The sequence below is a fragment of the Diceros bicornis genome, chromosome 6, assembly GCF_020826845.1.
Source record: "Diceros bicornis minor isolate mBicDic1 chromosome 6, mDicBic1.mat.cur, whole genome shotgun sequence".
In the NCBI taxonomy this organism is placed as follows: domain Eukaryota; kingdom Metazoa; phylum Chordata; class Mammalia; order Perissodactyla; family Rhinocerotidae; genus Diceros; species Diceros bicornis.
In genome coordinates this window covers 87,329,008-87,354,045 of record NC_080745.1, presented here as the reverse complement: position 1 = coordinate 87,354,045, position 25,038 = coordinate 87,329,008, and the positions used below count along the sequence as shown (strand labels likewise).

At 60.2% G+C, this 25,038-nt stretch overlaps 2 protein-coding genes across 2 annotated transcripts in view; one reads left to right on the top strand and one right to left on the bottom strand.

Moving 5' to 3' along the window:
• The window catches only part of FAM53B (family with sequence similarity 53 member B), an 83,286-nt gene extending 78,709 nt beyond the window's left edge, over nt 1-4,577 (top strand). The window contains exon 4 of the mRNA XM_058544232.1: nt 72-4,577. Coding sequence (XP_058400215.1) covers nt 72-437 — 366 coding nt within the window. The 3' untranslated portion in view covers nt 438-4,577. The remainder of the gene's footprint in view (nt 1-71) is intronic.
• Nucleotides 4,578-8,839: 4,262 nt separating this feature from the next.
• Nucleotides 8,840-25,038, bottom strand: part of LHPP (phospholysine phosphohistidine inorganic pyrophosphate phosphatase) — a 148,460-nt gene continuing 132,261 nt past the window's right edge. Inside the window, exon 7 of the mRNA XM_058544238.1 lies at nt 8,840-9,812. Within this exon, the coding sequence (XP_058400221.1) occupies nt 9,716-9,812 (97 nt within the window). The 3' untranslated portion in view covers nt 8,840-9,715. The remainder of the gene's footprint in view (nt 9,813-25,038) is intronic.

Here is a 25,038-nt window from a genome sequence, read left to right as displayed (position 1 = left end):
AACTGTGTGGTCCTTGGGTTCTGGGAAGGGAGTGTGATCCTTATTGACCTGTGTGTCTGTCTCCCCAACAGAACTGTCAGACCTTCAGCAGCCTCAGCTGTCTGAGCACGGGGATGGAAGACTGCGGCCCCCACAGCCCTTTCGCCCTCATCAGTAGCACCAGGTCCTGGACCGCCTTGCTCTCGGCCTCGGCCTCCAGCACGGGGGGCAGGACCCCGGCCGGGACCCCGGTCCCCGATCCTCTCCCCCCGTCCTTTGATGACCACCTCGCCTGCAAGGAGGAGCTGTGCTGTGAGGAGTCGGATGGCTGTGCCCTGGACGAGGGCTACGGCAGGAGGGGGGAGTCGGCTCCAGCCTGGCGGGACCGCAGGGCCCTTGAGAACAGCCCCTGCTCCCTGGACGGCGAGCTGGACATTGAACAGATAGAGAACAACTGAGGGGGTCGTGGGTCCCTGGTCAGGGGTGGGGGTGCATTAGAATCGACAGCCTCCCTCTGGGCACTAGGTGGGCACTTGAAAAGGGGAGCCCCACTCCTGGGCCTGACGGAAGCTTCTGGAGGGCACTGGCTCCCAGGGGGCGAGCCCACCCACCTCCCAGAGAGGCTTTCCAGCCTTCAGGGTTCCTGGCTCAGTGCAAGCCGACCTGGCCACGCCACGCAGTGGAACGCTCAGCCTCTCACAGCATGGCAGCCATGGTCCACGGAACTGCTGTAGCCGATAAAGCAGCTTCTTGATTTGGGTCTCTTCCCCCTTTTCCTCGTGGGACATCGGCGGCCCCACTGGGCAGTTGTGGCATTTCCGGCAGGGCTGGCCTGCTCTGCATGCTGACTCCCGGCCGGCGTTTCCGACTGGTGGGGCTTGTCGGGGCGGCCTGGGCTCAGGTCCATCCAGTGGTGTCAAGGCCCTTCTCGGCCTCCTGCTCAGGTTCAGTTTTGGGGGGTCGGCCCCACAGCTTCGTTCACTCAGTTTTATTCCGTGCCTTCTCTCCCAGGTCTCCCTGCTTCGGGCTTGGGAAAGTTCGGGAGACGCTTCCTTCTGTAGTAACACCTTGGCCTTAATTCCAAGTGTGGAAGATAGAGATGCCAGGGTGGCCCTCCATGTCTGAACTCTTGGGGGCCAGGGAACAGCTTGGGTGCTTGTTAGAGGTCAGCTGTGTTGGGTAGACATTTGGTGGATCTTTTGGCTGAAAAGACAGACCCACTTGCCTCTCCAGTGGTGTGGAGAGCCTGACCCCATGGCTCTCTGCCACCCTGGGAGCCATGTTGGCAGGGCTGGCAGATGGCAGCCGTTCTCCTGGCTAACCTGTCCCTGCACGATTAGCTTAGTTGATTCAGGTGCGTGGAGAGGTGTCACCATAAAAGGGCGACCTCTTAAAAATGTCCTCAGAAGGTAGGAGCTATGAGCAGGGGCGCAAACCCAGGCCCTGGCACATTTTGGGGGTGGAGGATGTTTGCTGGCTGCTCTGGGGGGCCTGGGTCGGGGGCCTCCGAGGTCCTTGCAGGATTCCAAGCATGTTCTCCTTGGTGGGTGGGGACTGCTGGCTTTAATCAAGGTGCACTGTCCACCTCAAGACAAGCCTACCTGCTGGTCAGCTGGAGGGACAGAGTGTCTTAAGTGCTGCCTCCCGCTGCAGCGCACCCACACGCACAGAGCTTGACACCTGCACCAGCACTGGCTCCCACACCCGGCAGACTCCCCGACCCCCTGAGGCTTCGCTCTCAGGCAGCTCCCCGCCCCAGCCCGGCTTGCAGACAGACCACATGGGCTTTGCTCTCTCGGAATCTGGCTTTTAGCAAACTCGGCATCTTCCACAGATGATAGCAATTAGGTTGACTTATGAGCAAGTGGCTCCTTTTCCCATAAGGCTAAAAATAACTGGGGCGTTCTCTCGGGGTTGCTGCCACGTGATCAAGGTGCTTTCGCAGTCACTTTGCTTTGGCTCCTCCCGTGTTGACAGCGAATGCCTCACTTCTGCAGGTCGAGTACAAATGGTTCTCACCTTCTTTCCCCTAAAGACCCTGTTTGGGAAACTACTTAAAATTTCACTTTTTTACTGTATCAAAAGTGTGGTGGCTCAAGGTCTGATTTGTAACCTTAAAATGCATGCAGAAACCCCAACTCAATGGCCCTCCGAGGTTGTGTTGAAAGCATCTGGTTGATAGCATAATGGGTGTGCGGGTGCTGGGCAGGCCCTGTGGCAGGAGCCAGCTGCGCCTCAGTGGCTCCCATCAAAGGCACATCCACTTGGGACCCTGGAGAGCTAACCCGGTGAGCTGGCAGCTCTGGGTACACGATGACATCTTGCCTGATCCCCACCAAGTGGCTTGTGGAGACCACGTCGTCTTAGAGCAAATCTGGAGAAGGCTGGGGCAGCTGTGTGATGTCCGGCAGCATACGAACTCAGAGAGCACGCGCTGGGGCCTCTGAGGTGGGAGGTATGGCATCTGGCCCACACCAAGAGTGGCCACAGAGGGAGCGTGGCCTCTACAGCAGCCCTTCCTGTGGAAGGGGAGGCAGGGCTCCATCTCCTGGTCCACACCAGTGAGGGACGGGGGTTGAGCCAGGATGGGCTGAGTCAGCTGCCTTTCCTCAGGGCCAGGAGGGGAGGCACATGGTGGTGGGTGTGTCTCACAGGACTGTGGTACGGGTGACCTGCCCTCAGACCCTGCCTGCCACCAACCCCTTCTTAGGCCTGGTGGCAGGGAAGGACAAGCAGGGGAGCTTCTGAGATGGCCCCCTCCTTCCTACCTCCCCCCAGGCTGGTCCCATCTGCCTGCAAACCCAGCCCCAGGGCACTTTCGGGCAGAAGTGATCCCGGCCCAGGGCAGGGCAGGGCAGGGTTCGGTTGTTTCTAGCTTCCTCAGGTCCCTCTGGGCTGTCTGTGCCTCCTCAGAAGCTCCTAGCCCAAGCCCATACCAGCAGCAGTGAGGGGAGAGAATGGCCGGTGTCACTTCTGCTCAGAGAAAAAAATGACCTTCAGGTGGTTTCATGTTTGTCTTTTGATTGGAGAGAGCAGACCCCACTAGAAGATGCCACCACACTGCCCACAGAGGCCCATTTGTGCTCAACCCACTGGCATAAAGATTTCTGCTCTTGTAGCTCTTGGAGGGGCTCACCCAGGAGGCTCCCTTGGACCCCGTGTGGCTGTCCCCCTGGGGCAGCTGTAGGCTGGTGGACTCACCCTGCAGGTGCCACACTTTTGTTGGGGCCCTGCCTCTCGCAGCCGATGCCCATGAACTCCTGCCTCTGATGTGAGACTGAGGAAATTCAGAGCCAGGAAGGAGGGCTGTGCCAGGCCGCCCCCCTGCCCAGGGGGCCCTGAAGGACGAGCGGGGTCGTGGCTTCAGGAGAGCAGTGTGGGGGGAGAGGCTCGCTGTCATATGCATCCCGGCTCACTCCAAAGGCACGTCTTCTCCACCCTCAGCACTAATGGACTGCTGTCTGCCTAGAGGCTGGCCTGGGGCTGGCCCAGGGCAGGGCTGCAGCCTCCCCACTTAGATTACCGCCAACTCGCTTGCCTTACTCGCGGTGGAGGCTGGCCTGGCTGGGCCTGCAGACAGACACGATGTTCAGGCCACAGGGGAGCTTGTTCTGACTAGACATACGGATTTTCATTCTTAGAAAGCCTTACTTTTCAACAAAATTTTTGCAGCAGGAGAGTTTTGTGAATTTGTATGCTAAAAAAAAAATAAAGGAAAAGCCCGCATTAAAAAGAAAACAACCCAAATGTCCAGATGGGTCTCCCAGTGCAGGGGGGCGTGTGAGCTGGGCTGACGCTGCCGAGGGGGCGTTCAGGGCACTGCCTCTCTGAGCAGGCGTCCGTGGAGTTTAAAACGCACCCTGGGTGCTCTGCCATAGGCTCAGGCTTGGCGTGGGCTGCGCCTCCATGTCCGTTGACGAGGTTCAAGTAGTGTGCACTCTGGCCTCGGGGCCGGTCACCTAAACGATGACCACTTCAGGCTCTGCCGCCTGGGGCGTGAGCAGTCCAGCCCAGCAGCGGGCTCGGCAGCCCGGCCAGGACACGGTGGGTGCTGCCCAGGTGCTCAGCTCGTTGTGTAGGCAATGATGCTGCATCTTGCCATGTCCACACCGTTGGTCAGACACCTCCCCTGGGTGCCAGTCAGAGAAAACCATGCCTCTTTTTAAAGAGAAAAGAAAAGAAAAAGATTAAAAAACAAATCTCAGACCACAGCAGAGATCTTGTAGCCTAGATAGGATAATCTGACCTAGCATAGTTCTTTGGCAGATTGTTTTCAGTGCGTGGAGATGTCCTGGGAGCTCGGGTAACAGCGTGCAAGCTGTTTCTGGGGGTGTAGCATGCTTTCCCGAGCCGTACGTTGTTGGTGTTGCAGAGCCTCAGGAGGTAAGGTGGCCAGGACGTGTGGTGTCGGGCCAAGCCCCTGCCTGGGCGAAGCAGTCTGTGCGGAAGGCACTGGGTCTGTGTCTCGCCTATCTCCACCCACTGCAGCCTGTCCTCCGTGCAGGCCATGACTGTCTTGCACTAGAGCCGCTCTAGTCTCTCAGGAATTTGCTTGTTACTTTTACTGTGTAAATAAAGCTTCCTGGTTCAGTACCCAACCGTGGGCGCCAACAGTGTGGTTTCTGTTGGGAGCGGTGCATTGATGGGTCCCCCCTCAGCCCATGGGAGCATTGGCTCTGGGTTGGCAGGGGCAGAGCCTGGACCCTTCTGTCCCCTCCGAGCCTCAGGGTCGGGTCAGTAAAGTGGGGATAGCAGATCTCTCAGTGGTCAAGGGGCTCAAATGCAGGAGACTGCGTGAGCGACTGTGAGGGTTAGGGCTGGCCACGGCACAGCTGTGGTCATGGGGGAGCCCTTCTAGAGGTGCCATCCAGGCAACCCAGCCCAGGGCAGTGTGTGTATGTATGCATGCGTGTGTGTTTGGTGGTAGAGGGGCCCAGCTCCTCACCCCAGCCAGGAGTCAGGGACCCCAAGACAGCAGAGTGGAGACACCTCCTGTGTGTAATTTCTGAGTCAGGAGCAACGGAGGAAGCTGCCTTTCACAGAGCCTTCATGAGCACATCAGCTCAGCCCTCAGCAATGCTGAGAGGCAGGGCCCCACGGCAGTGTGCTCCAGGTCCCACTGCTATGGAGTGCCTGGCCTGGCGCCCTGCAGGGCATCTGCCCACCAGGGTAGCCATGGAGGTGGCACAGGCCGGGCCCCCATGCCCCATGGAAGGCAGCATGGCTCAGACCTGCACTGCTTGGGCCGCAGGGATGCCAGTGTATGCAGCTCAGCCCAGAGTGGGCTCTGGGGCATCAGTCCCTATGCCTGGTCCTCCACTGGGGACCCCTGGCTAACCAAGCTCAGGAGACCAGGATATCCGTTTGCAGCCTTGAGGACAGGCGAGAGAGGCTTAATTTCTATATCGCAATGTTCGCCCACAGGGTCTGACCACAGTTTCTGCCTAGAACATCTATGAGGTCCTGAGGCTGCCCCTCGGGACCTGAGCACTCCATGCAGACTCTTGTTTAAACGTTTTCAGTTTAGCAGCGGATTCTTTTTGAGACAAAATGGCCTGTGAATGCCTAGTTCACGACACGGGTGAAGCAAGGTTACTGTGGCTGAAGCTGCGAGTGAGGGGAGCCCCTCACCCCGTCCCTGGCAGTCTTGCAGTGCCAAGGCCCAGGGACCCAGGGACCCGGCCTCATGTCCCCCATGACTGGAAGGGCAGAGGCCAGGAGAGGCTTTGTCAACCACAGTGACCCCACATGTTCCCTACCTGAGGGGAGGGCACAGAGTAGCCTGGATGGACCTCCAGCCCCTAACAGCCCCTCATCTACCTCCTCAGATGAGGCCCCTGGCTGGGCTCCAGCCTAGCACCAGCCCTGCTGTCGGGGGAGCAGCATCTGCCCTCCAGCCCAGCTCGCCCGCTCTTTACCCTGGCGTCTCCCCACGGCAGGGGAAGGAGAGTGCCACACCCTCCTGTATCTTGAGATTTGCTGAAACCAGGACATTGCCCTGGGCACAGGCTCTAGGGCTCGCTGGGTCCACTCTGCCCTGCCATTGGGTCCAGCTGCAAGTCTCTGTGGGCCCGGCCCCACTGTGGCCCCTGAGCTGAGCCAGCTTGCACCTGCATCTGACACGGGCACTGTCTGCGGGACCAGGCAGTGTGCTGACTCTGAGCAGTCCCCTCACGGGTACACAGGGTCCTTAATACTTGTGGGGTTTAAATGAGAGACTAAACGCCAAAAAGCCCCAGGACCATACTAGACGTACAGTCCAATCCAGATTGTGTTAAAAACGTCTATCTTCACATAGAAAGAAGGCCAAAAGGAAATGACCCAAATATCAAGTGGTCAGACTCTGAGTGACTTTTGGTTTCTTTTTATACTTCTTTTCTGTTGAATTTCCTACAGTAATACATATTGCTTTTATAATCTTAAAAAAGAAAAAATAAGATAATGCAAAGTACCCAATATCACCTAAACCAGGACGGTGTTGGGAGGGAAAGCCGAGCTGCGGGTCATCTCGCTGGGGTGGGAGGTGGAAATGTGAGCACACGGTGGGAACGTGCACGTGTCCCTCCCTGGGTCCCCACCTCTGGCCCCTTCCCACCTGCCAGCTCCTGCCGGCCTCCCTGAGGGGCAGGAGTGGCCCAGCGGGAAGGTCAGGCCTTTGCAGGCACCTGAAGGAGGAGGGAGCGCTGGAGCCGCTGGGCCCAGGGGCAGGCGCATGCCTCGTGTCGAGGACTCTGATGCTCCAGCCCACTCCCAGCCGCACGTCAGCGAGATGACAGTGCGGAGGTCCCCCGTTTTCCTGTCCTCTTCCTGGTGCCATGCTGCCTCCCGTCTCTCTTATGGGAGTTTGGGTAGGGTGGCCCTGGGGTCAGCCTGAGACTTTCTTGGGACCCATATCCAGCCAGGCCTGGACTTGGAAGTCACGTGAGACAATAAAATCTTGTTGGCTTAACCCAGTTGGAATTGGGTTTTCACACAGGGCTGGTACAGTGTGGACCCTCGAGTTGGAAGATCTAGGGGTAGGTGAGGCCCTTGTGCCCCCCAAAAGGTGACATGCTCAGTCTCTCCTCTCCACCCCCCCCCCACCCGCCCAACAGTGGCTCTGCTGGGTGCCCCTAGAGCCTGGAACGTTCTCCTTGCAGCATGGCTGGGCCCAGGCTGGTGCCCCACTCCGTGGCTCTGCTGAAAGGACCATGGCAGGGGGCGGGGGGGGGGGGACATCCTGGCCTGTTCCCTGGACCTCGAGTGTCTGTTTCTTAGCAGGAGGTCTGTGGTGCGTCTCCTGAATGCAGACAGGTCTTTAGGCCACAGACAGCCCCGAACTCCAGCCCCACCCATGGCCAGTGGCTCTGTCTATCTCTGGCCCGAGAACTGTGCTCCCCAGCTTGGGGTTATGGTCTGTGCAGGCTGCGGCTGGGCAGCTGCAAGAACCCAGGGGTGAGCGAGGTCCACGTTGCCCTGGGCAGCACTGTCACCCTGGGTGGCAGCAGGACAGAGGTCATCATCCCCAGCCAGGTGATGGCACCCCAGCATGGCCTGGTCCCCAGCAGGGCTCAGTGATGCCTGTTAAGAAAAGGATGCAGCAGCTGAGGCTTAGGGCTTACATGGCACCCGCATAGTAAGGCTGGACCTCAATCCCAAAGAATATTTTGTCTCCAGAAGGAGGACGCCAATGTACTGGCTTGCCTGGAAAGTCACAGCCACTGGGGCCACCACAGGCCACTCCCCACAGAAGGGCTGCGGAAGGGACTAGAAGGGATATGGGATGCAGGCTCAGACCTTGATTCGAGCCTCAGCTCTGCCCTTACTGTCGGCCCTTGTGCGGGTCACTTGCTCCCTCTGCACCTCATTGTCCTTGTCTGTAAAATCGGGAGATAACATGCACCTCACTGATCCCACAGCTCGGGGCATGGGGGGCACGTTCTTTGCCCAAAGTGGATGTCTGTGCCTGCTGTCCCTCTGACACTGCCCTCTGACTCCCTCACTGTCCCCATTCCTGGGCAGCAGCTTGCAAGAGGAGGCTCCGCTTGTCCTGGAGAGAGCGAGCACCAGCCTCCTTCCTCCAGAGGGGTGCTGCCCTGGCTGCCAGCTCCTGCCAAGGATGCGAGCAACGGCAGCCCACAGACAGGGAAAGAAAGAAAAAAGGAAAACCAAAGCGCCGCAAAACAAACCGTCCATGCAGGCACCCTCCATGCCGCGGTGAGCTGTGACCCACTGCGTGCCCGCTGCCCCGCCACCGCGGAGCTCCTGACGAGCCGTGATGATGGGCAGCTAACAGGCCAAACGCCCCTGCTCCCTGCATGCCAATGTCACCATCCCGGCTGCTCTCATCCATTTTCTCCCCATCCTGATTTAATGGGGGACAAGGCCCGGGGACTGCACAGCCCCTGCCACCCCAGGCTCCCGTGCATGGACTCAGGTACAGGGGCCAGCGTTTTATCACTGTCTGCCTTTATTTAGTGGAAATCCTGTTACGGAGGACCCAGGACTTCTTTTGTGAGAAGTTGTTGTCTCCCAAGACTTATCAGTGGCTTCTGGATTGATTTGGGGAGAAACAGAGCAATATTTGTTCAACTGATGACTCTGAAACCTGGGCTGTGAGTGAATTCAGAAGCCTGTGGCTCACCACCACCAGCCACGGGGCTGCTCTGTGAGGAAGGCCGATGTGTGCCCTGGCCCGCCTGGGCCCCTCAGGGCCTCAGTTTCCCCATCTGTTAAACGAAGGGGTTGGCGTAGGTGAGGTCTCAGGGCCCTGGCCTCGGACGTTCAGGGTTCAAGCCAAAAGGCAGGACCAGGACAGTGTTGAGCCCTTCCCCACCGCCTCCCACCCCCACGGCCCTCCGCAGCCAAGGCCTGAGTGGGCTGTGGGTCAGGGTGGAGTTTATTTAACCATAAGTCTCCTCCTGCATACACCCGGCAGGACACACTCAAGTCTGTGACTTAGGGCTCCAGAATGCACCCTCTCTGCTTGCAACCTTGACTCCAGAGGGTGAAACTCATGCTCTGTAGGACGGGAGTCTTCAAAGTGCCCCTGGGAGCTGCCCCGGCTTTTGGCTCAAGAGGTGACTTGGGGGGATAGGAAGAGCAGAGGGTGGGCTGGCATTATTTGGGGGCAGGGGAGTGTGCTAAACGACCACTCTGACATCAGGTGGAGCCAGGGGGTGGGCAGGGGCCACTGGGCAGTCCCAGGGAGGCTGGCTCAGCTCTGGGCTGCATGGACTGTGCATAGGAGGCTACTGCTTTCTCAAGGCTCCTCACCCAAATGCAAAGCATATTTGATAAAGAGGCAGTGGGCAATGCCTCTGAGTCTCATTAGGTGGAGCATTTAAAGAACCAGGTGCAAATGGAGAGTGAACGGATTCGGGCTTCGGGACATTCCCAGAGCACCTTGAGCCCATGCCTGCAGGGTGTTCCTTCTCTGGAGGCCGACAGGTCTGTCCCACCCTCCTGACTTCACTAGGGGACTGCGGGCAGGGAAGCAGGCCTTCCTGGGGACGAACTCTGCCCAAGAGGCTGGGGGGCATGACTGGGGAGGGGGGAGGGAGGCAAGGGGTCAGCAGAGGAGACAGAGGAAGGGCCTGGCTGGCACAGGCCCAGGGGCAGGGCAGCCCAGAACTGCCTGGCTGGGGCCCTCTTGCCTGCCTGTCCAGGGCAGAGGGCAGAGGGCAGAGGGCAGGGCCTTGGGTCCAGGCACTGGGGGAGGTGTGGCAGGAGGCTGGGGGCCCTCCCAGAAGGCCTGTCACTTGTCCGCGTGCTGCAGCAGCAGGTCCACGGCCTCCGCGAGGTTGTCCACGTATCCATCAGCCTTCACTTCTGGATGGTGCTCGTCACTGGGCCTGGAGAGCAGGGCTGTAGGTTAGTCAGTGGGTGACCCCATGGTGACCCCTCTGAAGCTACTTTCTCTCAGCATCTAACACAGACCTGGCATTGCCCTTGGGAAACCTCCAGGCCCTTTCGCATCTGGTCAGGCAGCCAGGCCTGTGGCCAATGGCTGTCCCCCTCCCCACCATGCCCCAGTCCCAGCCATCCCCACTCAGGGCACACACACACACCTCCCTCCTGACTGTTCCCTCCCACTGGATACCTCCCCAAACCCTTCTGTTGGAAGCCTGCCTGGAGCCCCGTGGTGGAGTGACCACTGGCCCCTGCTCCGTCCATGCTGCCAGCAGAAGCAGCACACCCTGAGGCTGGGGCCGTGAGCTCAACCCTGCTCTGAGCTCCTTCCTGCCCAAACCCTGGGGGGGCCCACAAGCCATCTGGTCGGTGCCCTCTGAGGCAGCTCCACCTGCTCAGGAGCTCTAGCTCCTGTTGGGGGCTAGAACCTCCCAGAGCCTTCATCCATTCTCCAGACACTTCCTGAGGTCTGGCTAGATGCTGGGGACAAGGGGAGCGAGACCACGCCTGTGGGGTCCTTGCAGCACCAAGGGGACCCCACGTGGGGGCTTCCTGAAGGAAGGGCTGTGGGGTCCTGAAGTAGAGTGGGGTTCCAGGTGGGCATGTGGGGGGGGGAGGGGAACCATAATGGGGCTGGAGCCCCAGCCACAGGAGGGGACATCCTGCCTAGAGTCTTGACAGTTGTGTAAGGAGCTGGGACCTCGTCCCCAGGGCCATGGGCAGCCTAGGGGGTCAGTGAGCTGGAGAGTGGGGTCCTGGTGACTGGAAGGCCCCTCCCACTGCTCCTGGGTTGGAGCTTGGTGGGGTGGGGCCGCCCCTCTGCATCCTCCCTCTCCTGAGGGCCTGCTGCTCCTATCCCCCCAAGGTCTGACCCAAGCTCCCTGGGGAAATGCAAACCCACGCCCCCCCAGCAGCCAGCCCACCACCTTGGAGGCTCCCGCCTGGTCGGGGAGGAAGTGGCTGAAGTTGGTTCTGACAACATCCTAAGAGCCAAGCTGTCCCTTCTGAAGGGTGTGGTTTCCGCAAAGCACTTCACCCTAAACCGGCCGTTGTGGGCAAGGGCACCTTTTCTTTCCGAGTTTTCAGCCCAGTGGCCTGGAAGCCACTTCCCCAGGGGCTGCCGAGGCCCAGGACCTGGCGTGGGGGGAGGGCAGCGGGGACACTCCTTATGACTTCGGCCCTGCCCTGTCCCCCGCCCCTACAGGAGGACCCCCACTCACTCGCCCACCCTCTTGTACAGGCTGAGGCCCCTTTCCCTCCTGCCTCAGTCCCCAGGCACAGCCTTCACCGGTCTCACATCATTTTCTCCTTACATCCTCAGGGAGGAGCCAGGTACCCCCTCTTAGAGATGAGGAAATGGGGGCTCAGAGAGGTTCAGAGACTTGCTCAAGGTCACGCAGCAGGGAGAGCAGAGCTGGGATCTGACCTGGCTGTTCTGACTCCCAGCTGTATTCTGGGTGCCAGAGCCTCCAAGAGCATGCACGGCTGCTGGATATTCCCACCCCCTCCAGGAAGGTCCTGGGTCAGCAGCACCCGCTCTAAGCACAGAGGCCACCTATAGATGCCAGGGCCAGCGGGCATCACTCCTCTGGCCTTCCTGAGTGTGGCCACCCTGTAGTTGGAGGATCAACATGCTCCAGGACAGATGCCCTGGAGGGCACATGACTCCTCCAAAGATGAGGCCCCAAACCATGAGTCGTGGGGACAAAACAAGGGGACGAGTGCACAGGGACCCTCACCACCACCCATGGCATCAGCCACTCAAGCAAGAATAACTCTCGTGTCCGTGCACGTCTTTTAAGAGAGAGTTACTTTGTTCTTGCCGTCACACACACAATCTAGTGCATGTGGGAAGTTAACATTTACATCATCCTACCTCAGTGCTGAAATGTGCACTTGTCACTATCAGAAGCTTGTATATGGCATGGCCACTTTGGAAAACTGTGTGTCAGTACCTACTTGTGACCCACCAGTTCCACTCCTAGGTATGCACACAACAAAAGTGCATCAACATGGTCACCAAAAGACATGTACTAGAATGTTCCGAGCAGCAAAAAGGCCAAAAACTGCACAGATGTCCATCAACGGGAGAAGGAGAAACAGACTGTAGTCTGTGCATACGTTAGAACAGCACGAGACAAGGCCACTCGGAAGGAACTGCTCCCTGCACTGCAACGTGTATCTGACGTCATCCCCCAGACATCACAGCGGGCGGGAGAAGCCAGGCCCACAGAGCCCAAATGGGACAGCCCATCTATACCAAGTTCAGGAATGGACACAGCTGGTCTCCAGTGCAGAGGCTGGAAGATGGTCACTTCTTGGGGGAAGGTGATCCGGGGTGCTGGCCTAGACCTTGACCTGGGTGCGGGGGTGCCACATAGGGGAAAACGCATCATGCTCTTCATTTTTAGTGCACTTTATATGCATATAAACATAGGTATATAGAACATACTTTTGAGATATATGCTATACCTGGAAAATTTAACTCAAAAATCGCATATAATCTCACAATACAAGGGGGTCTATTCCCATCACTATGGCTATTCTCTACGGCGTGGGGCCGCATCCCGCCTGCAGCCTGTTTTGGTACAGCCCTCTAGCTCAGAACGGTTTTCATATATTTAAGGCATTGTAAAAAGAGAATATGCAACAGAGACCATGTGGCGCCTACCAAGCCTCAACCAGGTACTCCTCGGGCCTCTACAGCAAAGGCTTGCAAAGCCTTGGTCAGGCTATCCGTCCTCCCAGGGGCGGGTGCTCACAGCCTCCCGGCCGCCCAGGGTCCCTGTGGACAGCTCTTCCTGTGGAGGCTCTTCCTCCCTGGGGACCCATTGCTCTCGCTCAGGCCCTCCTGGGGTGCAGCAGAGGCGGGCTCTGGGTGCTGCCAGCCACGCCTGGCTCCAGGGTGTGCGGGCACCCCTCCCCAGTACAGACTGAGGGGCCAGGCAGGGGTCCCAGGTCCCCCTGCGGCTGCTGACGTGCCCCCTCCCTCCCGTCCTTCCCCGAGCAGGTAAGGGAGGGATTCTTCTCTCGGCTGCTCCACCTCTGAGACTGGGCTGGCTTGGCCCGGGCACAGCAAGGTGGGCGGGCGGGTGGGCAGGAGGGGCCCTCTGAGTGGAGACAGAGACAGAGATAGAACACCTGAACGGGCAGTACACCCACCCCCGGGCAAACGGTTCCTCTGCCTCAGTTTCCTCATCTGTACCCTGAGGATACGCATGGCTCCACCTCCTACCCGCCACAGGGCCTTGGGCAAGCACTGTATGCCTCTGTGCCTTGGTGTCCCTGCCTCTAAACGAAGGTGATAACAGGAAACACACAGGTCTCGTGAGGAATGCGGGAACTGACACGCGAGGCTCGGGGAACAGGCCTGGCACGGGGGTTCCGGACCCTTCCTGCAACCACTGAGAACCCTGCAAGCTGTTGGGGAGTGCACTGTGTGCCAGGGCTGGGCACACAGGCTGACGGGGGGACAGACAGACGGGACAGAAGGACACATATCAGTATATGAGACACAGGGAAGACAGCGTGTGTGTGTGTGCAGGGGGCGTGTGTAACCACGGGCACTGGAGCAGGACGGGCACGCAGGCTGGGACCAGGACCCTAGGGGGACGTCCCAACAGCCCAGAGTGCCCGAGGAAGTGGCCGCCAGGCTGGCTCCAGCACTGTGGCCCCGGCTCCCACTGCGCTCTGCTCCTGGCCCTGGTCTTGCCTCTTGCTCGGCCTGTGTGCGTGAGGCTTGAGTCCTGCGTTGCCCTGGATGTGCCCTTTCGGCCATCTGCCCCACCGAGGGTGGCCCCAAAACCCTGCTCAGCGACGTAGGGGGTGCCCTAGCCCCCACTTCTGAGGGGGTTTTCGGGGGCAGTGGGACAGCCGGGCAGGCTTCAGGCTGCACCTGTCAGGTGCTGATGCCCCTTGCCCCCACTCTGTGCCTCTCCCACCAGTTCCTGTCAGACTCCCAACTTTTCTTTCCACCACAGTGAGGTCAGTGTGGTTGCTCAGAGCGGAACAGAACTCTTCCCAGCAAACATCCCACCCCGATTCATCATCCAGGCCCTGGGCAGCTGGCCCAGGTCCCCTCCTCAGACACCTTTACTATACCCTTGGGCCAGGTTTACTGTCCAGTCAAATGAACTCGACCTTGAGAGGGAACAAGAAATCTGCCCGTAAAAGATGCTTTGTAATGTGATTCCAGCTGGCCCCATGGCATACGGTGCCTAGCCGAATGGCGTACATGGCTAATTATGTTTAATTACGTATCATCTAAATTCAAGAATCCATTAAAAGAAAGGATTGCATTAGCAGCCAGCGGTGTTTGCCAACACAGAGGAAATCGTGGAGTTTTATATCTTCATTACGTGTTGCTGCCATGGGCTGCAGCTCTCCGGGAGCCGGGGATGTGGAGGGGACTCATTCTGGACCTGCCTGTCCTGCAGCCCCTGAACGGCTAGGCTTGGCCTAATGGACTGGGCAGGAGAGGACCTCACTCCATGTGGGCCCGTGACCTCAAAGACCTCACACTACAGAAGCCTAACCAAGAAACCCAGCAAGGACATGCCCCTTGGCAGTGGGAACTGAGCAGAGGAGGTGATGGAGAAAGGGGCCAAGAGACGCGCCTGGCCTTGAGCAGGCCCTGCCAGGTCAGAGCAGGATGTGGGGGGAAGGAGGGGAGACGAGAGCGGGGGAAGCGAGGGGGAAGAGACAGACAGAGGGACACAGAGATGCGCACACAGAGGAAGAGGAGGGGGGCAGGAGAGGCAGGGACAGGAAGGGCAGCATGACAGAGAGAGGGAGGGCGGGAAGGGAAACTGAGTCAGAGAGACAGCAGAGAGGGGCAGAAAAACAGAGAAGAGAAGGTGGGAGAGAGCGGGGCACAGAGAGACACACAGGGGGGTTGTGGGCAGAGAGACAGAGAGAGAGGGATGGACGGAAGGAGGCGAGAAAGAGAGATGTGCAGAGAGGGTCAGAGAAACAGAAGAGACAGAGCGAGCGAGCACACAGAGTGTGTGTGTTGGAGGGACCGGCACCAGAGTCTCCCGGCAGAGAGCCGGCAGCACCTGGCCGTGCCCCTGAGCGGGGCCAGGGCTGCCTCAGTGGCCCTGACTCCCCCCACCCCCCTGCGACTCAGGGGAGGCCCCCTTTCCCTGCACCCTATAGGCTCCCTGTGGGGGTCACAGGACTGCCCCTCCCCTACCCCAGGCCCACGCAGGGTGTGCTCCCTGCTCTGCACCCCACGAGCTGCCTCTTCACCTCCCTGAGCCTCAGTTTCCTCATCTGTCAGGTGGGGATAGGACCTGGCTCTCAGGGCCACTCTGAGCGAGAAGCGAGGTGTGGCTGAGAATGCACCTGGCGCTCCACCTGCACTGGGGGGTGGGGCTGCTTCCCGTGCTGCCCTCTGCCCTCCTGGGCTCACAGGGGGAGGGGAGTGAGGCAACTCATGGGGGACTTGAGGGGTCAAGGAAACTTCCAGAAAAATGGACATTAGGCTGGACCTCCCTCCCCCCATCCACTGTCCTCACCACCAGCCTACTGCAACATGGAAACACGGTCCTTGAGGACGACTTTCTAACTAGGCGGCTCGGGTCTTGGGCCAAAGGTGGAGGCGGCGGCAGATTCCCGGGTGGCGGGTTCGCCTCTCTCCCGGGCTCCTGTGCGCGGTGTTCCGGTGTCTCCAGTGGGTGGGTCCTCCTTGCACAGCAGCCGCATGTGGGTCCCGCTGCCCCAGTTTTGGAGTTGGAAGTGGAGGGCCGGGGCTGTGGCATGTGGCGGCAGGAACAGGATGTCTCCAGGAGCCAGCATGGCTTCCACCCCACACCCCCCCAACCCCCCTGCTCAGCTGGGCCCCTTCTGAAGGGTGTAGTGGGGTCTTCTGTTCAAGCCTGTCCCTTCCCCACCCCCACAACCAGCTCCTCCCTCCCTGTCCTGCAGCTCCCACTCTCCCTGTGTAAACTCTGCTACAGCTCCTTGTTGCCCACACACAGACCGGCCTCTCAGCAAAGTAGACGAGTCCATCCTAACTGGGTGCCCTCCTTCCACACACTAGCCACCCAGCATCCAGGGCCCGCTGGCCTTCAGATGTGCCCTCTCTCACACACTGCTGTCATGCTATGTCCTGGAATGGCATGATCACTAGGTCCTGCTCCACCTACAAACTCCTACTCACCCTTCAAGACCTCACCCACTTGTTCCCATCTCCAACTCTGTGCTCCATCCCACAGGGCGAGTTGCTCTCTTTTTCTGAGCACATAGGACTTGTCCCCACCAACACCATGCCATTCTGGCTGGGCACCTGCTGGTGCCCTGCTGACCTGGGCTGCCTAGAGGGAAGGGCCAGGCTTCCTGCCCTCAGTGGTTGCCCATGCAGGCCTGGCCCAGAGCAGGCGCTCAGGAAGTGTCCACCATCCAGTGAATGAACAAAGGCCCCCACTCAGGCAGGGTGTCGCCTGTCATTAGCCATTCCTCCCCCTCACACCCTGTGAGCCGAGGGAAGGAGGGAACGACAGAGGCAGAGAACAAGGCCGATCTGTGTGGCGGCCTGGACAGCTTCCTGGGGTGGTCTTTGTACCAGCGACGGAAAATGGTGGCTGGGCTCCCAAGCAGAGGAGCACAGCAAAGACCATCTCCACGCCTGCCTCCTTCCCCGGGGCCCACGTGGGGCCTGCGCCTCCTCCCTAGCTCTGGGGACCGAGGGGACACAGCCGCAGCCTCTCCCTGAAGACTTCTCGAGGGCTCGGTGCTGCCCGCCCGCCGCCCCCCACCCTGGTCTGCTCCAGGGCAGGGCTGGACAGAGGCTCCAAGCCTGGAGGCCACAGCATTGCCCACACGGGAGGGCACGCACCCTTGTCCTCGACTGTTTTGGAAGGGCCGGCCACAGCCCTGCCAAGTGAATGCAGGGACCTGGGCACTGGCACGGGGAGGGTGATGCCAGTGAGAGACGGACACCAACCCTGGGCTGTGCTGACGAAGTTGGAGGAAAAGGGCAGAGGGCATCGATTCATGGGGCCGGAGGTGACGAGACTGCGCAAAGGGTGTCTTCCTGTCTGAGCCCAGGAGTCTGAGCCCCGGGGTACGGCCAGAGCATGGGCTCCTGCAAACGCCAGGACGTGCAGGGAGACCACCTCCACCTGCCCTCGTGCACGCTTTTCTGAAGGCCGATTACAAGACCCCCGCCACTGGCCGGGGCCCAAACGTGAGGCCTGTGCCACAGGCTTCCCGCTGTCCACCTGCTGACCCAGGATGCTCACTGTCAAGACGGCAGCTGGCTGGAGCCCAGAGGGGCAGCCAGCGACCCCCTGACCTGGGCTGGCTGCTGGTAGGTGCCTGCGGGTCAGTGACCTTGTAGTACGGTGGCCAGGAGAGCGGAGTCGGCCACAGATCTCAGACGGGCTGCTTCTCCCCTCTGTCCCCTGGGCCAACGAGGGACCTGGGTTCTGGAGTGGGGGCAGGCCCAGACTAGGGAAGACACCCTGGACGCCTCCGGGAAAACACGGGGTCCTGCTGCTTACAGAGAAACCTAGGCAAGATCTCCCCGTGGAGCCTGTGCCTCCACCCATTTCTGCTGAGCCTCTGCTTCACAAGGGGACCCTGACCTGGTCCCTGCCTGCAGGGAGGTCACCATGGAAACAAGAACCAGGCCCTGCCTGGATGCCTTAGCTGGGTGCCTGGTCATTGGCTCCAGCCTCAGATCCCGGTCCTCACTCAGAGATGGGCTCAGCCTTCAGGCTTGTGTCACCCAGCCCCGCCCACCAGGCCCTCGGCCCCCCTGGCCCCTGTGTCCCCCACCACCCGTCCTCCGTCCCACCTGCCTGGGCCCAGCCTCTGCCTGAGGCCCGGCACAAACCAGCCTGGAGCCCCTGAGCCCCACCTGGGGACCCTGCAGCCCGGGGCACCTCCCACCACGGATGGCAGAGACCTGCCCTCCCCCCGCCCAACCAGCTCACACAGACAGGGCCTTCTCGGGCTGCTTTAAAATCACGTGGGGAAAAATACCGAAATAAAACCCCCAGGCCTGAAAGAGTCCTCAGCCGGGCTCCTCTGAGGCCCATGGCTCTCTGGCCAGGAAAGGGAATGGGGACACACTTCTGCGGCTGGGACCTCCCTTGGGGTCAGAGCTCTGCCAGGCGAGGAGGCCGTGCCCCAGAGGTCCCTTTCCTGGCAGGCGCCTGGGCCTCCCCCATCAGTCTGGCCGTCTACTCATCTGTAACAGGCCAGGGCAGGGAGGTGTAACCCACCCCGAGAACACCCCCTATGGAGTCTCTGTACAAACGAGAAAGGAGAGGTGCACCCTGGTGACGTGCTGGCCTGAACCCCCTCACACCACCCTCCTCGCACCTCAGGGGAGCCAGGCCCCTCAGGGCACTCAGTAGAGCTGGGAGCCTGATGTAGGGGGGCGGGGCAGGGGCATTGCAGGTTGGCTGCCTCCCCTCCCCCACCTCTGCCTATCAGAGGAGCTAAAGGTGGGGTAGGGTCCTGTGCCTGCCAACTGGGAGACACACCCTCCCTCACGCGCAATGTGGCTGGGGTGCCACCTGAGAGAGGGGAGGGTCTCATTATCTGTGTTTTGTGCCTCATGGCCCCAGCAGTCCCTCCGGTCTCCTGGTGGTCTGACCTCATCTGGACGCGGTGATGAGTGGGGGCGAGGGCCAGGGCTGGGCTAGCAGGTGCCCATTTCCTTCAGGGGGGCAGTACACCAGGGCCCAGAACCCCAGCCTGGCTGACCTGCCCTCCAGCTGGGAAGGATCAGGAGTTTCTCCCAGCAGCCCCAGGGGCTCTGAGCTCTGATGGGTAAACTGAGGCAGGGGACAGGACTTGCCACAGACTAGAGCTCCCACCCAGCCAGCAGGCAGGTCCGGGATGCCAGCGAAGCTCGCCTGGCTTAGTGGGGTGGGGGAACCACAGACGCCGCGCCACAAGGACCAGGACGACTGTGCCCCACGTCTGCTGCAGGGGAGCTCTGAGGAGCATTTCCCGTGCACCCTGCACAATGCCCCATGACATGGGCACAACTGGCCCATTCTAGAGATGACGACACAGACGCAAGAGGGGGAGGAACCTGCCCAGAGTCACAGGAAGCACATGGCCAAGCTGGGACCTCAACCCCGCGTGTCTGGCTTTCACACAAATTTAAATCCAGGCTCTTTTTAGCGCCTCTTCCCTCGGCACCCGGGACGTAGTCTGCATGTGGGAATCACTGATGTGCGGTCGACCTCCAGTCAGGCCAGAGGCCTGTGGGCAGGGGGGCCGCTCCCCTCCGGCTCAGCCCCAGGACAGACATGGGCCCTGGGGAGTGACCGCCAGCTTTGACCAATGCAGTGCAGACAGCACAGTGTTCGTGGAAAACCAACGAGGAAAATGAAGGAAAAGCCACAAGTCCCACTGGAGCTAGGCCGCCCCGCCAGAACCACAGAGCCGCCAGGACTCCTTATCCGGGCCTCGCGGTCACCAGCCCCGGGGCCAGGCCTGCACAGGGGCGAGTGCCAGCCAGGCAGAGGGCTAGCCGGCTGGGGCGGGACTTCCCCGTGGGCCCCAGCACCTGCCCCCGGGGCCACTCTGTCCACAGGGAGCAAATGGGCTTGTTTATGGTGAGTTTCAGCCTGGTGGCACCTTGTCAACCAGAACCGACCCCCCAGCGCCAGCTGTTTCCTGTGCGGTTCTCACTGCCCATCAGCTGCAGACACCTGGGGGTGCTGAAAACAGAGGCAGGACGCCCGAAAATGAGTGGGCGGTGCCGCACAGCCACCCAGCGGCACGTGGGCAGTCTCCAGACGCCCTCACACCGACAAGCGAGGTCCCTTGAACCTCAGCCCTGCTGGAGCCCCTGCCCCGGCCTTTGCCCAGTTCACACACACAGTGAGGCCACAGTCACAACCTGGTGGGCCTTGGACATGTCTAGTTGGGATCACATAGTGTTGTTCAAAAATAGAAGCTGGAAATCTGGCTTCTTTTGAAAATCTGGAAGATCCAGTAACAATGGGCCAGCATTCCCCAGGCAAAACTGAGCTGATGTGGTGCGGCAGCTGCTTTCTTGAATGGGGCAAGTGGCTGCTAATTTGCCACACTCCCCACCGTTCTCTCTCGTCTCTCTATTCTTAGCCCAGGCCTGGTTCCCTCCACTGTATTTCCTGCCTGCCCCTGCAGGTATCTGAATCTGCTGCCCTGCCCTAAAGCGCTGCCTATCAGGGACTCATTTCCCAAGGAACAAGTCACCTCCTCCAGGAAGCCTTCCCTGAGCCCTTCCCCCAGCCCTTGCCTTGGTTAGGTGCCCACTCTGTGCTTCATGACACTTGTGTTGACCCTTCAGAGCACCCATCACTCTACTACAATTGTCTGGTTACCTGTGTCATGCCCTCCTCCAGACTGCGCCCCCTGAGGTCAGGGGCATCCCCATGGCGGCCTCATGCTCCCAGCATACGGCCTTGGCTTCTGGCAAAGACAGGAACAGTCAGCCAACTGCCTGAGCAGGCGAGCAAGTGGCCTCCTTCCTTCTGACCATCCAGGGGCTGTGTGTCATCACCCAGGCATCTGGCTCCCTAGAGATCTAGGTTTGGGGGCCAGTCTGTCCCCATAGCCAAGGGGGGAAGGGCAGATGGGCAGGAGTCTGAGTCTCAGGGCCTGGAAGCCCTGGCCTGGCCTCCCCCTCCTTGTCCTCCCTAGAGCCCAGGCCCCAGCACGTGGGCCACGTGCCCTCAGAATTCCTCACCTCCTTGGGGAGGCTCCACTGCTGAGTCTCCAAGCACCTGGGCTCTCGGTTGGGGTGGCAGTGCCAGGCCACAGAGCATTTCCTCCTGGAGAACCACTTACCAGGATGAAACGCCCTCTCCCCCCAGACCCAGACTGTCAGAGCCGTGAGAATGCCACCCACCCCAGGGCCGACCTCCAGTCTAACTGAGCCCTGAGAGGCAAGCCCTCCATGGCCCCAGGCCTGCAGCTCTCTGCGCCTGCAGCTGAGCAGGCTCCAGCAGCAAGGGCAGCGTCCTGAGCAGAGCTGCCGGTGTGGGGGTTGGAAGTGGAAGGGCGTGGACGCTGGGGCTGCACATGAACAGCAGCGGGGGTCCGAGTGGTCTATGCAGGGCACCATCACCCCTGCGGTTCCCCACCACCAAGACCAAATCCAGTCTCCCTAACGTGGCCCGTGAGGTTGCCCCGGAGCCCGCCAGCCACGCCCCCTCCTCCCCCATAACTCCCCAGCTCTGCCGTTCATCCTGTCACGTGCCGCAAACTGTCCACGCCATGGCCCAGAACATCCTCTTACTCCCACTCCCCTCTGCAAGGCCCGACTCAGAGAGGCCCCCCACCCCGTCGTCTCCAGGACCCATCCTACCCCCTGAAGGAACGAATGAATGAATACCTGTAAGGCCTCTGGGACACAGGCCCAGGGAGTCTAGTTGGGACCTTCCAGAATGGGGATCTGACAGGGTCATGGGAAGAGCACCCCACAGTGGGCAGCTGTGTGCACGGAGCCCCCTGGGAGGCAGGGCACCTCAAGTCAGGCCCGAGCAGTCAGCCATCACACCCCTGTCACTCCCACAGGTCCTCCAAATAGCAAGGGCGGTTTCTCTTTTCTTCCCCCTTTTTGTTCCCAGAGAACATTTCAGGCCTGACCCTGGAGCTCCTTAATTACAACCACACGCAGGACTCGAGCCTCCCACACCTGGGCCAGGGGAAGGGCAGGGAGCTGGGGGCGGGGGCTGCCCGGCAGAGTGTGTGGCCTGCCGCTAGTGTGGCCCGCTGGGCGCGGCAGAGGAGGCCTGAGCCACGGGTTTGGACTGGGCTGGCCCTGGCTGCTGTGTGGCCTTGGGCAAACACTTAAGCCCTCGGAGTCTCGATCCTCTCCTCCAGAAGTGGGGCTGAGAAGACCCCTCCCAGGGCTCAGCAGGGAGTCAGTGAGATGATGCAGCCAGCACAGGGTGTGGCCCCCGCAGATGCACGATCTGCAGGGATGGACGGATGGCAGGGGCTGCACTGGGGGGGTGAAGAACCCTCGCAGGCCCGCTCTGGCCAGAGGGGAGGGGCACAGTCCACAGCTCCTCACAGGAAGCTCACCTTGGGCTTGGTGTCTGGAGAGCAGATGCCACCTTTGGAGAAGGCGGCAGGTCCTGGGGGCCAAATACCTCAGCGGGGCTTCCCCCAGGGGCTCTCGGCAGAAGCCAGCCAGGCCTCCAGGGACCAGTGCTGTGTTCCTGTTCAGCAGCTGACAAGCAAGCCCGGCGGTGGCCGATGCCAGACCTGCAGAGATGCCTGTGTGGCTGTGCCCAGGGACCGGTGGCAAGGGGTCAGTCTGACTCCCGAGAGAGAGAAGGAACACCACTGGGGCCTCTGACCCAGACTGTGCCCCCAAGCCTGCCCACTTCTCCAAGCCGACAGGCCGCTCTGCTCATAATATTATTCACAACAGTGATGGTCACTGAGGCCCTCTCCCTCCGGGACCTGGTGAAAACCCTCCGCTGGTTTTCACAGCAGCCCAGGAGGCAGGTGGTACTGCCCCCAACTTGCAGCCGACAAAATGGAGGGTCAGAGAGGGTAAGTGGCCTGCCCGGGGCCACAGAACCAGCTGGGAGGCCTACTGCCCCCCTACCGGGCTGACAGCACCTGCAGCACGGTCCAGACCCCACGGGGAGCCGGGGGGCTGGGCACCAGGCGGCAGCAGGGGCCCACAGGAAAGGTTGCTTTGGCAGAGGGGCGGGCCTGCCGGGGCTGGGCATCTGGGCTTGCAGCAGAGGAGCCACTGCAGCTGTTCAGAATATTTTGATAAAAACCTGTTGAACACCTGGTGTGTGTTTAGATTAAAACAAGCTGGCCCAGCCCCTTCCAATGTGCTCTCCAACGGCCAAATCCCCCAAGAAGTCCGTGTGCACCCCCACCCAGGCCCACAGGGGCACAGGGCACGGCTCACTCTCCGCCTCCTGCAGAAATGCCACCACCCCCCTCCTTTTGAGGCTACTCCACTCGAGGTTAGCCCAGCCGGCCCCGGGCTTGCACACCCAAGCTCTGGGATGTCATGAGGCGGCCCAGGAGAGAGGGAGGGGATGGGGTGGTGCCCCTCCCGGTCCTGGGGGTGGCGGGGGGGGCAGTCACACTCATGGAAGGCCTGGTGTTGTCTCCATCACATGCAGACCCGGGGGGCTGGGCCAGGTGGTCCTGTTGATGACAGGGGTTACTATGGGCGGGGGGCCATGCTAGCACCTCCTCAAGCTGTCCTGGGAGGGGGCATCCATATTCTCCCTTGGTAGGTGAAGAAACCGAGGCTTAGGACGGCTGAGGAACTTGCCCAGAGCTCAAGGGGCAGAGCAGGGCTCACCCCTGGCACCTCTGTCCGTCTGTGAGCCTGGGAGGAAGGTCTCCTAAGGCAGGGGGCCCACTGCCAACGGGCCAGGCCACCGCGCCCTGGGTGCTGTTTAGGGTCCAATGTGGGGAGCTCTCACTCCATGTAAAGTGCGGCCTGAGCTGAGAAACGCAGCGTGATCAACCCCGTGGCCTTCCAGGAGCTCACACGGGACTGCGGCTCTACCAGCCTTTATCTACTCTGCACGTGTTCCACTTGAAAAGGGTTAAAATTGGCACTTCACAGACCAAAAGGTCCAAGTGGCCACTGTGCCTGCGGAAAGGCGCCCAGCACCACCAGCCATCAGGGATGTGCAGACGCAGAGCAGCACACACAGCCCCTCCACCAGAACAGCAGAGGGAAGACCACGAGTGCTGGAGGACGTGAGCAACGGAGACCCGCACACACGGCCGGTGGGAGCGCAAGATGGTGCAGCGCTCTGCAAAAACGTCTGGCAGATCTCTCCTAACGCTAAACACATGAGTACTGCGTGAGCCGGCGATTCCATCCTGGATGTATGCCCAAGAGAAATGAGGCTACGTCCAGAGAGACATGGACAGGAACGTTCTGTCAGCTCTGCTCATAATGACCCTGAACTGGAAACCACCCAAGTGTCCATTAACAGCAGGATGAATAAATAAATTGTGGTCTAGTCATACAATGAACCGACACTGCAATGAAAAAAAGACCAGGCTCCTGCTACACAGAACAACATGGATGAAATAAAGAGTTGGTTTTTTAAAGTATCCCAGGTAGTCTAGAAAGGCACACAGTGATGTTTATACTAGGACAGAACCAGAGGAAGTTAGAGAGATGGCCCAGAAACCCCAGTGAAGAGGAGGGGAAATACCGGTATGACAGGCCTGGGAATTTGAGCAAAAAAAAAAAAATGTAGCTTTGAGTTCCCTGGCAGCCAAAGCAAAGAGGGAAACCCTGTGGGTTACAAAGAAGCAGATTGTTCAGGAGGGACAATTTTCCTAGCAGCACAGACCAGGAGGGTCTTGTCCCTGCCCTATGTGAGGGCATGCGTAGCTTTATGCAGGTGAGGCTCCAGCAAGGGCTCTGCAGAAGCTCAGAAGTCGTTATTCCCAAACAAGCAGACCCCTGGCTCTCTCACTCCCAGGTGCCCATTGCATGGCTCTGAGACTGGCTCGACCCGCTCCCCTGACTTTCCAACTCCTGGCACCACGAGAGGGTCACTGGGTTGCTCAGCTGAGGTTTTTCCACACTAGATCCCACTTGCTCCTGAGTTCCCCCCTGGCCACCCCCTGTTCATGGAAGTCCCTTCTCCTCTCCAGACTTCGGAGTCTCCACTCATAAAGCCAGGGGGCTCCAGTAACCCTCCTTGCTCTCCCACTCCTTTCTCCTATCTGTGGGTGGACGTTGCACCTGAGGGGCTGACAGGAGACAGAGGCAGCTGCTGGCCCTGGACAGATGGTCCGGGGGAGGTGGGCGCAGGGCAGCCAGTACAGCATAGGCAAGCCAGCAAAGGTCCCGGGAGCCAAGTGGAGTGGGAGAGCCTGTGTTTAATGAGCCCCATGCAGGGATTTTATTGCTCACTTCCAATCCTGCACATAACAAGTCTCTGAGGGTGCCTCCGGGGTGGGGTGACAGTCATGTCCCTCCCTGGCAGCCTGCTGTGTGCCCTCCTCATTCACTCAGGCTGGCCCAGGGCCCACACGGGGGAAAGGGGCTGAGCCGACCTGCCTGCAGTGCAGGCCCCGCGTGCTCGAGAAATCCCCCGAAAGGCCCACGCGATGGCAAAGGGCGACTCGAGGCCCTCACACGGAGAGGACTCTCCCATCACAAAGAGGCAGCCCGGCCCCACTGAATGAGACGGTCAAGGA